Source organism: Pseudogymnoascus verrucosus, assembly GCF_001662655.1.
Source record: "Pseudogymnoascus verrucosus strain UAMH 10579 unplaced genomic scaffold scaffold_9, whole genome shotgun sequence".
Lineage (NCBI taxonomy): Eukaryota > Fungi > Ascomycota > Leotiomycetes > Thelebolales > Thelebolaceae > Pseudogymnoascus > Pseudogymnoascus verrucosus.
This window is the reverse complement of record NW_017263660.1, coordinates 55,763-67,903: the sequence shown is the minus strand read 5'-3', so window position 1 is coordinate 67,903 and position 12,141 is coordinate 55,763. Positions and strand designations below refer to the sequence as shown.

General features: G+C 46.7%; 5 protein-coding genes across 5 annotated transcripts; 3 read left to right on the top strand and 2 right to left on the bottom strand.

Moving 5' to 3' along the window:
- Nucleotides 1-187: 187 nt before the first annotated feature.
- VE01_02281 (uncharacterized protein) lies at nucleotides 188-1,660 on the bottom strand. Its single transcript, XM_018271791.2, has one exon. It carries the CDS (start codon nucleotides 1,342-1,344, stop codon nucleotides 217-219), a length of 1,128 nt encoding a protein of 375 aa, XP_018132844.1. The 5' UTR covers nucleotides 1,345-1,660; the 3' UTR covers nucleotides 188-216.
- A 309-nt stretch (nucleotides 1,661-1,969) lies between these two features.
- VE01_02280 (uncharacterized protein) lies at nucleotides 1,970-3,145 on the top strand (the record flags this gene model as incomplete). Its single annotated transcript, XM_018271790.2, has 2 exons — nucleotides 1,970-2,018; nucleotides 2,068-3,145. 2 exons carry the CDS (start codon nucleotides 1,970-1,972, stop codon nucleotides 3,108-3,110), a joined length of 1,092 nt encoding a protein of 363 aa, XP_018132845.1. The 3' UTR covers nucleotides 3,111-3,145.
- On the bottom strand, nucleotides 3,130-5,632 carry VE01_02279 (uncharacterized protein). The gene is made up of 5 exons (XM_059463428.1): nucleotides 5,189-5,632; nucleotides 4,376-5,116; nucleotides 4,210-4,299; nucleotides 4,071-4,160; nucleotides 3,130-4,016 (listed from the first exon to the last, which is right to left on the bottom strand). The coding sequence occupies exons 1-5, from the start codon at nucleotides 5,422-5,424 to the stop codon at nucleotides 3,230-3,232; spliced, it is 1,944 nt and encodes a 647-aa protein (XP_059319902.1). The 5' UTR covers nucleotides 5,425-5,632; the 3' UTR covers nucleotides 3,130-3,229.
- Nucleotides 5,633-5,635: 3 nt separating this feature from the next.
- Nucleotides 5,636-8,175, top strand: VE01_02278 (uncharacterized protein). Its single transcript, XM_059463427.1, has 5 exons — nucleotides 5,636-6,286; nucleotides 6,344-6,449; nucleotides 6,503-6,864; nucleotides 6,912-7,057; nucleotides 7,106-8,175. Exons 1-5 carry the CDS (start codon nucleotides 6,224-6,226, stop codon nucleotides 8,016-8,018), a joined length of 1,590 nt encoding a protein of 529 aa, XP_059319901.1. The 5' UTR covers nucleotides 5,636-6,223; the 3' UTR covers nucleotides 8,019-8,175.
- Nucleotides 8,176-9,238: 1,063 nt separating this feature from the next.
- Nucleotides 9,239-11,849, top strand: VE01_02277 (uncharacterized protein; the record flags this gene model as incomplete). Its single annotated transcript, XM_018271787.2, has 3 exons — nucleotides 9,239-9,311; nucleotides 9,365-11,402; nucleotides 11,461-11,849. The coding sequence occupies 3 exons, from the start codon at nucleotides 9,239-9,241 to the stop codon at nucleotides 11,840-11,842; spliced, it is 2,493 nt and encodes an 830-aa protein (XP_018132726.1). The 3' UTR covers nucleotides 11,843-11,849.
- Between the last annotated feature and the right edge of the window lie 292 nt (nucleotides 11,850-12,141).

Genomic DNA, 12,141 nt, shown 5'->3' with positions numbered 1-12,141 from the left:
GTGCAAGGATATAAAATCAAATAATAGCGATTTAGATAACAGTGACTCCTAAAAGTCGACAAATGAGCCCGAGTGTAGCAAGTCAATTGCCATAGTTCGCTCGCGAACATCATCTAACTTTCAGATTCACCTCGATCACGAGATATGTGAGGGCGACAACAACAACAACGATTACAATTGTCTACATTAGGAAAGAAAGTATAGGAGCAGAGTCTGCTAACATAAGTCTAGAGGAAATGCTTTCTTTAATATCATCTGAAAGATTTCCAAATCCTTCATTGCATCCGTAATTGTCGTCTTAATCTCCCCTCCCTGCGTAATAGTCTCATGCAACTGCTTTAATTCTGCTGTATATGCATCCTCATATGTCGGCACGATCTCTCTCTGCTGGTATCCCTTTTCTGCCGTCATCTCTTCCACTAAAACCTTCACCGGTAGTCCCTTCACATATGGCGTATCATACTGCAACTTCAATGTCTTCTTCTGTCCGTAGATCTGTAGGTGCGCATCAAATCTTGGAACATCATCTAGGCCACTCTCGTAGCACACAGCAAAAGTCTCGTACTCAAAGGTCGCAGTGAAGAAGGGTGGGTGCATCGAGACCCCAGTACACGCCTTCGGCATACCAAGAACCTCGCGCATAACGCTCAAATCATGAGAGCCGAGTCCACCAAGGAAGCGACAGAACCGCGTCATCAATGGTGTAACCTCCTTATGTCCCTCATATGCTTCCCTCAACAACGCATCAAGCAGCGCCTTCCTCTCATCTATAGCCCCAGCCGGGAAATCCTCAAATTTCTCTGGAAACGTGCCGGACTGCTCTACAAAAAACGAATTTGGTCCGATGATGTCGCGAACGCGCGCGAACTTGATGTCGCCCGCCGTCTTTAGTTCTGATAGGAGGGTCTGTAGCGCACTAGCATAGCGGCGCATATATGCCACAAAGACACGGCCACAACTCGCGATTTCAGCGGCGCGCATGCGTTCTGCGGAGGCGACAGAGAGGGAAACGGGCTTTTCGACGAAGACATGTTTGTGATTCTGTAGGGCTGTGATGGTGTGGGAAGCGTGGAATTCATCGGAGGAGAGGACGAAGATAATGTCGAGGTCCGGGCGAAAGCAAAGTTCCTCAGCGGAGGTGTAGCAGTGAGGAATGTGGAATTTGGCGGAGCAGTGGGCCAGCGAGGCGGGGGAGATGTCGCAGATTGCAACGACGGTAAAGAGGTGGGAGAGGAGGGACAGGGTCGGAAGGTGAACTGCTTGCGCAACTTCACCGAGGCCGATGAGGCCAACTTTAAGAATTTGGGGGGATTTCGAGGTGTTTAGAAGTGGTATTTGCGTCATAGCTGCTTGGTGTGATTTTGGCAGTCGATTCTAAAGTAGAATTATAGTAAGAAGAAGAAGGAAATGTAGATTATCACGGTAAGAAATAGTTATAATATAGATATAGGTTATAACATAATCACCCTTAAATATATCGAATCAGGGCCTTGTGACCTCACATGCGGACAATTCCTCCGCGAGGTATAGGTAGCCACAGAGCAGCGCGGCGGCTAGCTCCCCGATGAGTTACAGTGGCAAGTCGGGAACCAGGTCAAGAACAGAGGAATATCACATTCTTTTTAGCGCGTTCGAACGAGACGCTGGGTCGTAGGGTGGCATTCCCCCATGCTGTTTGCCGATGGCAATGGGAACTCGGTAGTGAGGGGAACATGGAAAATCACAATTCATTAACCCAATCGCGGACATCCGCGATGCCAAGAATTTGTTATGGGGCACCCCAGTCCGACTACCCCAGTCCGAATACCCCCTAGTTGCACGAGCTAAATGTAACTTGAGAAAGATCATCTAATTTTCTAATACGTATTCATTAATAAATAAGAATCCCATATAAGAATAGTTTGTAGGTTTGTAGGATTGCATATTCGTTTTTTTAAAAATAGCCATAAATCATCGTCTACAGTTTATAATGTCTCTCGAGAAGCAGGATGTTTTCACTCTACGTTGGGGAATCATAGGTAAGTTCCATTCCTGTAGTTATTAAATGTCTCCTAACCAAACCTCTAGGGACCGGGCTTATAGCATCCTGGTTCGTCTCTGACCTCGTCCTCGATCCTTCTACGCACCGTAATGAGCCCAATCTCATTCACAAAGTCCAGGCTATCGGTTCCTCTTCCTACCAAAAAGGCACAGCCTTTGCCCAAAAACACATCCCCTCGACGTCCACGAGCAACGGTTGCTCTATCTACGATTCCTACGCCCAAGTCTATACTGACCCCGCTGTCGACATTGTTTACATCGCCACCCCAACCGGCCTGCACTTCACCAACGCCCTCGACGCCATCCTCGCCGGAAAACACGTTCTTTGCGAAAAACCTATGACCATCACCGCTTCCGAGTCAGAGCAGCTCATAGCCGCGGCGCGCGCAAAAGGCGTCTTCCTCATGGAGGCGCTCTGGACACGCTTTTTCCCTATTGCGAAGGAGCTGCAGCGCGCCCTACACGAGAAAAAATTGATTGGTGATATAACTCGCGTCTTTGTTGATTTTGGGCTTGATATGCCGCTAGAGAAGCAGAGAGCTGGGTCGAGGCTTGTGGATTTGAGATTGGGGGCAGGTTGTTTGCTTGATATTGGAATTTATGCGTTAACCTGGGCGAGAATGGCATTGTGTGGGGCGAAGGGGGATGAAGGGGAGGAGCCGGCCGTCCGCTCTGCAATGGTGTTGAAGGAAGGTGTGGACGAAGAGGCGACGGTGCTGTTGATACAGCAGAAAACGGGCCGGCAGGCGGTGTGCTCGGCATCATACCGCTATAAGAGCGGTAAGGTGTTTGGGAGGGTTGAGGGTAGCGAGGGCTGTATTGAGATTGTAGGTGGTGCGGCGTCGAAGCCAGAGAGTTTGGTTATAAGGCGTAAGGATGGTATGGAGACAGTACAAGATTTTTCATTTGTAGGGTGGGGTTTCTTCTATGAGGCTGATGCGGTGGCGATGGATATTCGCGACGGGAGGACGGAGAATGAGACAATGCCGTTAGAGGAAACTGTCAGGGTCATGAGGATCATGGATGAGGTGAGGAGACAGAATGGGATGAAGTACCTGCATGAGGAGTAATGTAGATACTTTATAATTATATTTATGAGCTGGAGATTTGTACTATACACCCATTATACCTAATTGACGTTGTAATTAAACTATTATTGCGCAAATAGGATCATAAAATGTAGGCATTTCTATGACATCTCCTCATCTCCATCCGCAAGCGCCCAATCCAAGATCTGGGAACACTGGTATATCCCACCCTTCCGATCACTCCAAAACCTCGAAAAAAGCTCACGGGTAGCCAAAATCTGTTGTTTCCAACCCTCTGGCATCTGTAATCTCTGCGCGCCATTCAAAGCCGGATTACGCTGTGCCTTATCTGCCGCAATCAGAATGAGCGACGTCGTTACGATGAGCCGCAGAATAAACCACAGTCCATGATGTCTATTTGGCGTGCGGAGTCCCCAAAGCCTAATCACACAGTACTTTAAGCCTTGAGACGCGGCGTCTGCTACTTTGGCGAGCAGATCAGGCTCGATCTCTAGTGGATCGCTGACGCATAGCTGGATGAATGGACGGAAGCATAGCTCAAGAATTGCGAGGTATCTTCCCCGCAGCAGTTGGGGAAGTTCTTCTTCCAGAGGGGTTATATCTCCCAGAGGGCGCGGAAAGGATAGACTTGGCGGGAGAGAGATGTACCAGTCCTCAAGCTGCGATTGGAATATTTGGACTTTTTGCAGCATACACCTGATATCTTTCGGCGTTTGGAGTTTACTACTTGAGTGCGTTTGGATTATCCGGTTGAGGAGGTGACGGGATGCGATTTCGGCAAGGTAATAGTACCAGCTACGTCTTTGTATGGCACTGTCATCCTTGTCTACTGCTTGATCATCAACGTTTGGAGGAGAGGGAAAAGCATGGGGATAGCCGATGTCGTGGAGGATGGAAGTAGGGAGTGGTAGTTCAAAGGCAAGTTCGCTGCACCACGTTAGTTTTTGGTTCGGTCATGATCTAGTATGAAGATATAAATACCATTCTGACTTGTAGCAGGTAAAGTAGAGACTCTGCTCAAGCGTCAAGGAGCCACCTACATCGTAAGGCCTATTGGTTAGAGAAGGCATTCTAGAAAGCAAGTTAGTAACTATATTAGAAGTATACTATAATGACCAACCTTGTAATAAATGACACATACCAGGCATTACTAGCGAGCCTGAAATATTTCCATGCTTGTAAAGGCTGAAAATTGTACATGTACCATATTCTAGATAAACATTAGTATCGATTGCTTGTTCCTTCAGATAGTGCCTCATCATGAGATGCTGATGTTTCTCACTTACCCAGCAAGGCAAAGACATTGAACAGCCTCTAGACTATTCTCACTCATCGCAAGGCCAATCCTCTTCACTGCGATGTTCCAAAACCTATCCGCAATTTCGAGATCTTTCATGAGTCCGTGGTCTATTTGCATCTCGTTTGGACTTAAGCTGGAGGACGATTTCTGTTGTGCTACATATCTCTCTGATGTCGCACCAAGAGCACAGACTAGAGCAACAAGGCATGTCGACGTGTTCCAGCTCAGCCCGTTCTCGACAACGTGGCAAATTTGATGGTGAATGTCGCGGGGATCCACGATTGGATTCTTTGTATGGACATAGGTAATGTACTTGGATTCCAATCTTGCAAGCTCAAAATACTCGACATTTGGTAAAGGAATGGACTGCACACAATTGTCGTCGGAATCGCGCGGTAAAGTCAGATAAGAGTAGGTTTGCGGGAATATCTTCCATGATAATACGGAATCAACGCCAACAGATAGGGAGCCATGGTCTGTGCAAGTGCTCTGTGGTTCTATGAGGCTTTCGTTCGGCTTGCTGTTCTTGCTGGTTTCTTGGTAGTAATGGTAGTGGTGATAATGATTCTCGATGTGGTTTTGGGCCGGTAGGGCCGAGAATTCAGTATCGGGGAGGATAGGGGGAAATGTACTCTCATCTCGCCCAGTTAATTGGAGAGCTTGAGATTGAAGTAGGCCTGTTAGAGTCTCTATTTTCTTAAGCAACTCTGACTCGATAATATGACAACTAGTAATTATTATTATTGTTTGATAAGGGGGCTGCGTTAAAGGCTGGCGGCAGCTCACCATACAGACTTACGAGTTCAGCTCCACATCATCTTCATAAGCGCATTCGACTTGAGTTCTCGAGCAATAGCCACACGTTGGTCTTTGATTGTCGCATTTCGTCTTTCGGCTTCGACAGAGAGAACACGCGGTAACACCGCGAGTACGTGCTCGCTGTCGAGCAGGGGGCCTATGACCATCGGAAGGGAACTCATGTCCTTGATCCCTACCGACAGGTCCAGCGACAGGGCTAACAATTTCCCCCTCCATAACTATTGATGAGCATGGGTCATGTTGAGTTGTCGGATGCCCCGCGAGATTGTTTTGTGGATTGTGGGGACTGATTCTTTAAGATCGTCTCCTCACCAAATGTGGGGTAACTTCTCCCCGATTACCCCGTTCCACGTCACCGGATATGGGGGTATAAACCAGACAGTATTATGTTATGAATATTACTAATGTGGCAGATGAAATGGACATTTGCCGACAGACGAGGCAAACATCTAACGCTACTGTCTATGGCCGGTAGCGCAAACCCTCAACACATTCATGGCTTCCTCCGAAGTTGGCCCGGATTCTGAAAAGAGAACCCATAATTTAGCCGAGAGTCTAGTCCATCCTCGTTGTTAACTGAGGTCCTACCGAAATTTAGGACAGTCGATCTGCACATGCTTCTGTTTATGCAAGGTTACAGTACCACTGAGTACTATCGAGAATGTAGTCTTAATTTACGCCAAGTATCTATTCCGAAACGAGGCCATTCTCAATCAACTAAAATCAGAGGCCCTAGAACGCTCGACCCTCTTAACCAACTCAGGCCACATCCGGGGACCTTCCCCGAGACAGAGTTCTCAACGTGGCTGCCAGGGATCAGACTCCATCCACTTCAGAAAACGCGGAGGTCGCTTAATTCCCCGCATTTCGGGTTCAGTCAGAAAGCATCGTGCATTATCAATATAAGAACTAAGTGTTTAGACCTGTTGCTCTCATCATCATCTTGCAACTATTTCTTGAGCTGGATGGCATCTTATACAGACTTGCTACTATAACAACAGAGCACCTGACTACTATGGGTATCTTTAAGAAATCAGAGACTAGTGCAGAGGCGGCGGTTGGCCTAGGACTCCTTGCTGTAAGGATTTGCAAATCTTCGTCTTGTTTCGGATGTTTGGGCTAATGAATGCAACAGGTTCTGCCAAAAAACCCAAAACCATGGTACAAGACACCCCATATTGCCAAGTTGAACTTGATTCTACTTGTAGCGCTATTTTCTTCAGCTACCGTGGGATTTGATGGTACATTCTCTTTAAATTTCTAACAATTGATTCAATGCTGATATGCTCATTAGGTGCTATGATGAACGGGTTGCAAACCCTTGAGCAATGGCGCAACTACTTCAACCATCCCCAGAGCGCACTCCTAGGGACGATCAACGCTGTGTATCCTATTGGGAAAATACTTGTTCTATTCCCATGCACGTGGTTGTCTGATAAATATGGGCGAAAATGCCCCATGTTTGTCGGCTTCATCTTCCTCTTAGTCGGCGCGGCACTGCAGGGGGCTGCTCAGAATCTCCCAATGTTCATTATTTCTCGTTTAATTTTAGGGGGGGCAACAGCTCTAATCGCTCAGCCATCCCCGATTTTGATCACCGAGCTGGCATATCCTACGCAGAGAGGGCAAATTACTGCTCTGTATAACACATTCTATGTAAGTATATCGTTTTGGTAGGCCACAGAATCCTAACGGTTTTATAGTATCTAGGCGCCATTATGGCTGCATGGTTTACCTATGGTACATTTAAAATACCGTCAACATGGGCTTGGAGGATCCCCTCACTTTTGCAAGGAGCGTTACCTTCAATCCAGTTTGCATTCTTCTACTGGCTTCCTGAGTCCCCGAGGCAAGTATCTGTTGGTCTAAACACATGGGCTTTGCTAATTTGGACCAGATGGCTTATTGCGAAACATCGCCACGAAGAAGCACGCAAAATCCTGGTTAAGTATCATGGCGGCGGTGATGAGTCTTCCCCACTTGTGGATTATGAGATGAACGAAATTGAAGAGAATATTCGCCTAGAAGCCAGCATCAATTCTCAGACAACTTATTTCGATCTAATCCGCACAGCGCCAAACCGAAGAAGGACTCTCATCGCCGTCATTACAGGCATAGGGTCTCAATGGAACGGTGTTGGTGTCGTGTCATACTATCTTACATTGGTCCTCAACACTATCGGCATTACATCGGTAGCTTCTCAAGCCCTTATCAACGGACTCCTCCAAGTCTTCAATTGGATTGCCGCTGTTTTGGCAGGCGCTTTGATGGTTGATCGAATTGGCAGGCGTACATTGTTCCTCATATCGACTACGGGCATGCTAGTCTCATATGTATGCTGGACTATACTCACCAGCGTGTTTGCTCGAACTCTCAACCAACAAGCTGGAAATGCTGTCTTGGCATTCATTTTCATCTACTATTTCTTCTATGACATCGCATGGACGCCGCTATTCCAAGCCTATCCTGTGGAGATTTTCCCCTATGCCCTACGCGGCCGAGGTCTTACAGTAGCTCTGGCATCAGGTTATATTTCCTTGATAATCGGACAATTCTGCAATCCGATTGCGATGAAGTCGATTGGATGGAAATACTACATTTTCTTTTGCGCTCTTTTAGCCGTGCTGCTTAGCTTGATCTGGTTTCTTTTCCCAGAAACTAAGGGTCATACGCTCGAGGAGATTGCAGAGATTTTTGATGGGAAGAAAGATGAGCCAGCACATGATGATGACAAGAAAGAAATTCCGATAGAGGAAGAGGAAGAATCTGTGGCTGATAAATCTGAGGGAAATGAACCAAAGGCTCGCTGAGTTTGTATTGTATTAATGAAATACAGCGTTTAGGGTAGGGGAAGGGTTACAGAAGGTGTGATATTTGCAACCTCGTTTAATTAGCTAGAAGACCTTCAATGTGAGCATTTATAGATAGTATTTGTTTTCTAATATTAGCTATTATATTCTCACATTATTATCGAATGCTCCCTATTTATCTTCATATTGCTAAGAACATTACCTCTTTCTACATGTTTGTCTTACTAGTGGTAACTCTCCGTTGCTAGAAAATGGCACGCTGAGCAGGTGCTTTCATGCTCCGTTTCGAAACGCTACAGCTTTCTACTAATATATACAACGAAGTATTTACTAAATCTGAGTTTCCAACGGTATTGTTGTTGTTAAGCAATAATTCATGAGACTGGTATCAACAGCGCCGAAATCAGTCAAACAACTGCTTACACTAAGGGCGTGAACGTGAAGTAATCTAAATAGTTCTAATCATACTTACAATGGTGTATTTGAAATTCTACTATCGAACGATGGACCAAATCGTGGGTTTCCCTTGTCATAATTCAGGCCAACCTCAGAAAAAGCTGTGGCTGTGTGTCATGGTGTTAAACCAGGGAAACAGGCAAAAGTGGAGCACCTACACTTTGGCAGGTCAAAGTTAGTCTATATTTTACAACACATGGTGTTGTAATGTTGGGACGTAACTTAGGCCCACTTCGTCGCAAATTCAGGCAGCTACATATTTAGACAGAACAAACAGATCGTTACAAAATACATGGCCATCGGGAAGGGTCCCCGTAACTTTGTTAGTGATTCCGCGATATAACGACGGGGTCTTAATCGTATATTTGAATTTCCGCCATCGAATGATTGACTAATTGTGGGTCTCTTTATTCGGAATTTGGGCTAACTTCGGAAGAACCGGTGCCATGGCTATCGGGAAGAGTCCCCGACAGTAACTTTGCCAGCATTTTACTAACATGAAGTCACGGTGGAGTCTGTTAATGTGGATAAATATCTTGGTACTGCTTTAGGAGAGACGCTAAACTTTTGGGTTCTTAGACATGTATGAGTGTTCTCTATATATGGTAGACTTATAGTAGTGTACCTGTAGGTCATAACGATTTAGTTCTGGTCTTACATTAATTTCTATTCTCTTTGCTAAACTTAGCAAGCTGTGTTTCATTCCTTATTTCCCTCGTGTTTGACGCCCCCTAACATTCAATTAAACACGACTCGTTATAACAATGAGTCCAGCTTTCGAAATCGAGAGTGTCATTCAAGAGGCGACGATCAACGAAAAGATCTCTCTACTCGCAGGTACAGCATTAATAAATCACCACCTACGCTACAGCTGATGCTAATTTACACAGGGAAGGATTTCTGGCATACCCATCCTCTAGAGCGCTTCAATATCCCCTCTATCCGTACAAGTGATGGTCCCAATGGCGTACGAGGCACCAAATTCTTTGGCGGCGTTCCAGCGGCCTGTCTTCCATGCGGCACCGGTCTAGCATCGACTTGGGACCTCGAACTTCTCCGCAAAGCTGGCATGCTCATCGGAGAAGAATGCCTCGCCAAAGGGGCTGCGTGCTGGCTCGGCCCCACAATAAACATCCAGCGATCGCCTCTCGGTGGCCGTGGCTTCGAGTCATTCTCCGAGGATCCATATTTCAGCGGCAAATTAGCAGGGAGCTACATCAACGGTGTGCAGAGCAAGGATGTGGTTGCGACTGTGAAGCATTATGTAGCGAATGACCAGGAGCATGAGCGAGTTGCTGTAGACGCTAAGGTCACCGAGCGAGCCTTGAGGGAGATTTATCTGCTTCCCTTCCAGATCGCCATCGCGGATTCTGCGCCAGGTGCAGTTATGACCGCATATAACAAAGTGAATGGAACACACGTTTCGGAGGATAAGAGGCTTCTCCAAGATATTCTGAGGAATGAATGGCGCTGGAAAGGATTAGTGATGAGTGACTGGTTTGGGACGTATTCCACGACTGAGGCTTTCAATGCTGGACTGGATCTGGAAATGCCTGGACCATCGAGATGGCGTACTGGAATCGCAAATCTTGCAGTATCATCGAGAAAAGTTACTGACGAAACCATCAACGACCGTGTCCGCAACGTTTTGGAATTTGTGCAACGAGCAAGCAAAGCAAAGATTTCTCTAACAGAGACTGTACGAGACTTCCCAGAAGACAGGAAGTTAAATCGGCAACTGGCTGGCGATAGTGTAGTCGTTCTGAAAAATAATGCTAGTGTTCTCCCACTATCCAAAGATATCAAGCAAATTGCCTTGATTGGATCGAACCTAAAGAATGTCGCCTTTTGTGGAGGTGGCAGCGCGTCACTAGAGCCATACTACACCATCTCGCCTTATCAAGGCATTATTGATAAGCTTGGAAAAGATACAGCTGTACACTACGAGATCGGAGCATATTCCCATGCCCTTCTTCCAATATTGAGCGATGGTTTAACAACTCCAGATGGAAGGCCTGGAGCATTGATATCCTTCTTCGCTGACCCACCGTCAGTATGCAATCGGCAAGTGGTAGACCAACTCTCGATTCGTGAGGCCTTCTTCCAGTTAATGGACTACCGCCATCCACAGCTCGAGACCCTGTACTATGCTACGGTTGAAGGGTTCTTCCTCGCCCCAGCAACTGGGATATTTCAATTTGGCATCACCGTCTACGGCTCCGGAAACCTTTTTATCGATAACAAGCTGGTGATTGAGAACACGGAGACTCAGCGCCCCGGAACCTCCTTCTTCGGCAAAGGCACAGCTGAGGAAATCGGTGAGGTCGACCTCGTCGAAGGTAAGACTTATCACGTAAGATTAGAATTCGCGAGCAGCCCAACGAGCAAAGTGCTCAAGCCAGGTGTCGTCGCATTTCCGGGAGGGGCGGGCAGGATTGGAACAGCCCTCAAAATCAACGAAGAGGAGCATATCCGGCGAGCGGCTAGGCTCGCGAGCGAGAACGAACATACGATCATTTGTGTAGGCCTGTCTAAAGACTGGGAGAGCGAGGGATTTGATCGCCAAGATATGGATCTACCAGGCAACGTCTCACGGCTACTCAGCGCAGTCGTGGAAGCAAATCCCAGGACCGTCGTTGTCACGCAGAGTGGAACGCCGATCAACATGCTGCCATGGGCGGACAAAACGACAACGCAGGTACATGCGTGGTATGGAGGGAACGAGACTGGTAATGGGCTAGCGGATGTGCTGTTTGGGGATGTGAATGCGAATGGGCGGCTGCCGTTAAGTTTTCCGAGGAGAAATGCAGATAATCCTGCGTTTCTAAATTTTAGGAGTGAAGGCGGGAGAGTGGTTTATGGGGAGGATATTTATGTTGGGTATCGGTATTATGAGAAGGTGGAGAGGGAGGTGTTGTTTCCGTTCGGGTGAGTCGACTTCTTTCCCTACCTTTAGATGAAGTTGGTCGATTGCTAACCTTAGCAGACATGGATTATCGTACACCACGTTTGAATTCTCAGACTTGCATGTCGAGAAGACGAGAGTAGTGTTGAAAGTCACGAATACAGGTGGCTGTGCCGGGAGAGAAGTGATACAATTGTACATAGGAGCTGACGAGCACGCCTCGAGAATCAGCAGGCCTAAAAAGGAGCTAAAGGGGTTTGCAAAGGTGTTCCTGGAAATGAACGAAATGCAAGAGGTCATCATCCAGCTTGACAGGTTTGCAACCGCCTATTATGACGAAATCCTTGCGAAATGGGTCAATGAGAAGGGGAAGTATAAAGTTCTGATTGGTAAGAGCAGCGCGAATATTGTCCTTGAGGGAGATTTGGAAGTAGAAGAGACAGTCGTGTGGTCAGGATTATAGGCATGAGAATATATAAGAGAATGCAAGCTGCGTCGTTTTATTCGCACTGTATGTGGCTGTAAATGCAGCCCCTTTGAAAGAAACGATTCCCGCATTTATTCACCCTGAGTGAGTGAAAAATATACTATCATGCTTCCGTTACAACTATTGACTCTAAAAACAGGATTCTGCATACTATTGACGACTTGAACAGAATGTATACTAAAGTGGCTGCTCATGAAGAGCCTCTCTACACGGCATATCAAACCATGTCCGCGAATTACCATTCTCGATGGGTTTTAGGCATTGCAAGTGAGTGG

Bases quoted from the DNA above. Each gene is read 5' to 3' on its own strand.
- VE01_02278 (XM_059463427.1), top strand. From the start codon at position 6,224: ATGGGTATCTTTAAGAAATCAGAGACTAGTGCAGAGGCGGCGGTTGGC. The intron at 6,287-6,343 runs GTAAGGATTTGC...TGAATGCAACAG, and splicing joins TTGGCCTAGGACTCCTTGCT to GTTCTGCCAAAAAACCCAAA. The intron at 7,058-7,105 runs GCAAGTATCTGT...AATTTGGACCAG, and splicing joins TGGCTTCCTGAGTCCCCGAG to ATGGCTTATTGCGAAACATC.
- VE01_02279 (XM_059463428.1), bottom strand. From the start codon at position 5,424: ATGGAGGGGGAAATTGTTAGCCCTGTCGCTGGACCTGTCGGTAGGGAT. The intron at 4,161-4,209 runs GTTGGTCATTAT...CTTGCTTTCTAG, and splicing joins TATGTGTCATTTATTACAAG to AATGCCTTCTCTAACCAATA. The intron at 4,017-4,070 runs GTATTTATATCT...AACGTGGTGCAG, and splicing joins ACCTGCTACAAGTCAGAATG to CGAACTTGCCTTTGAACTAC.
- VE01_02281 (XM_018271791.2), bottom strand. From the start codon at position 1,344: ATGACGCAAATACCACTTCTAAACACCTCGAAATCCCCCCAAATTCTT.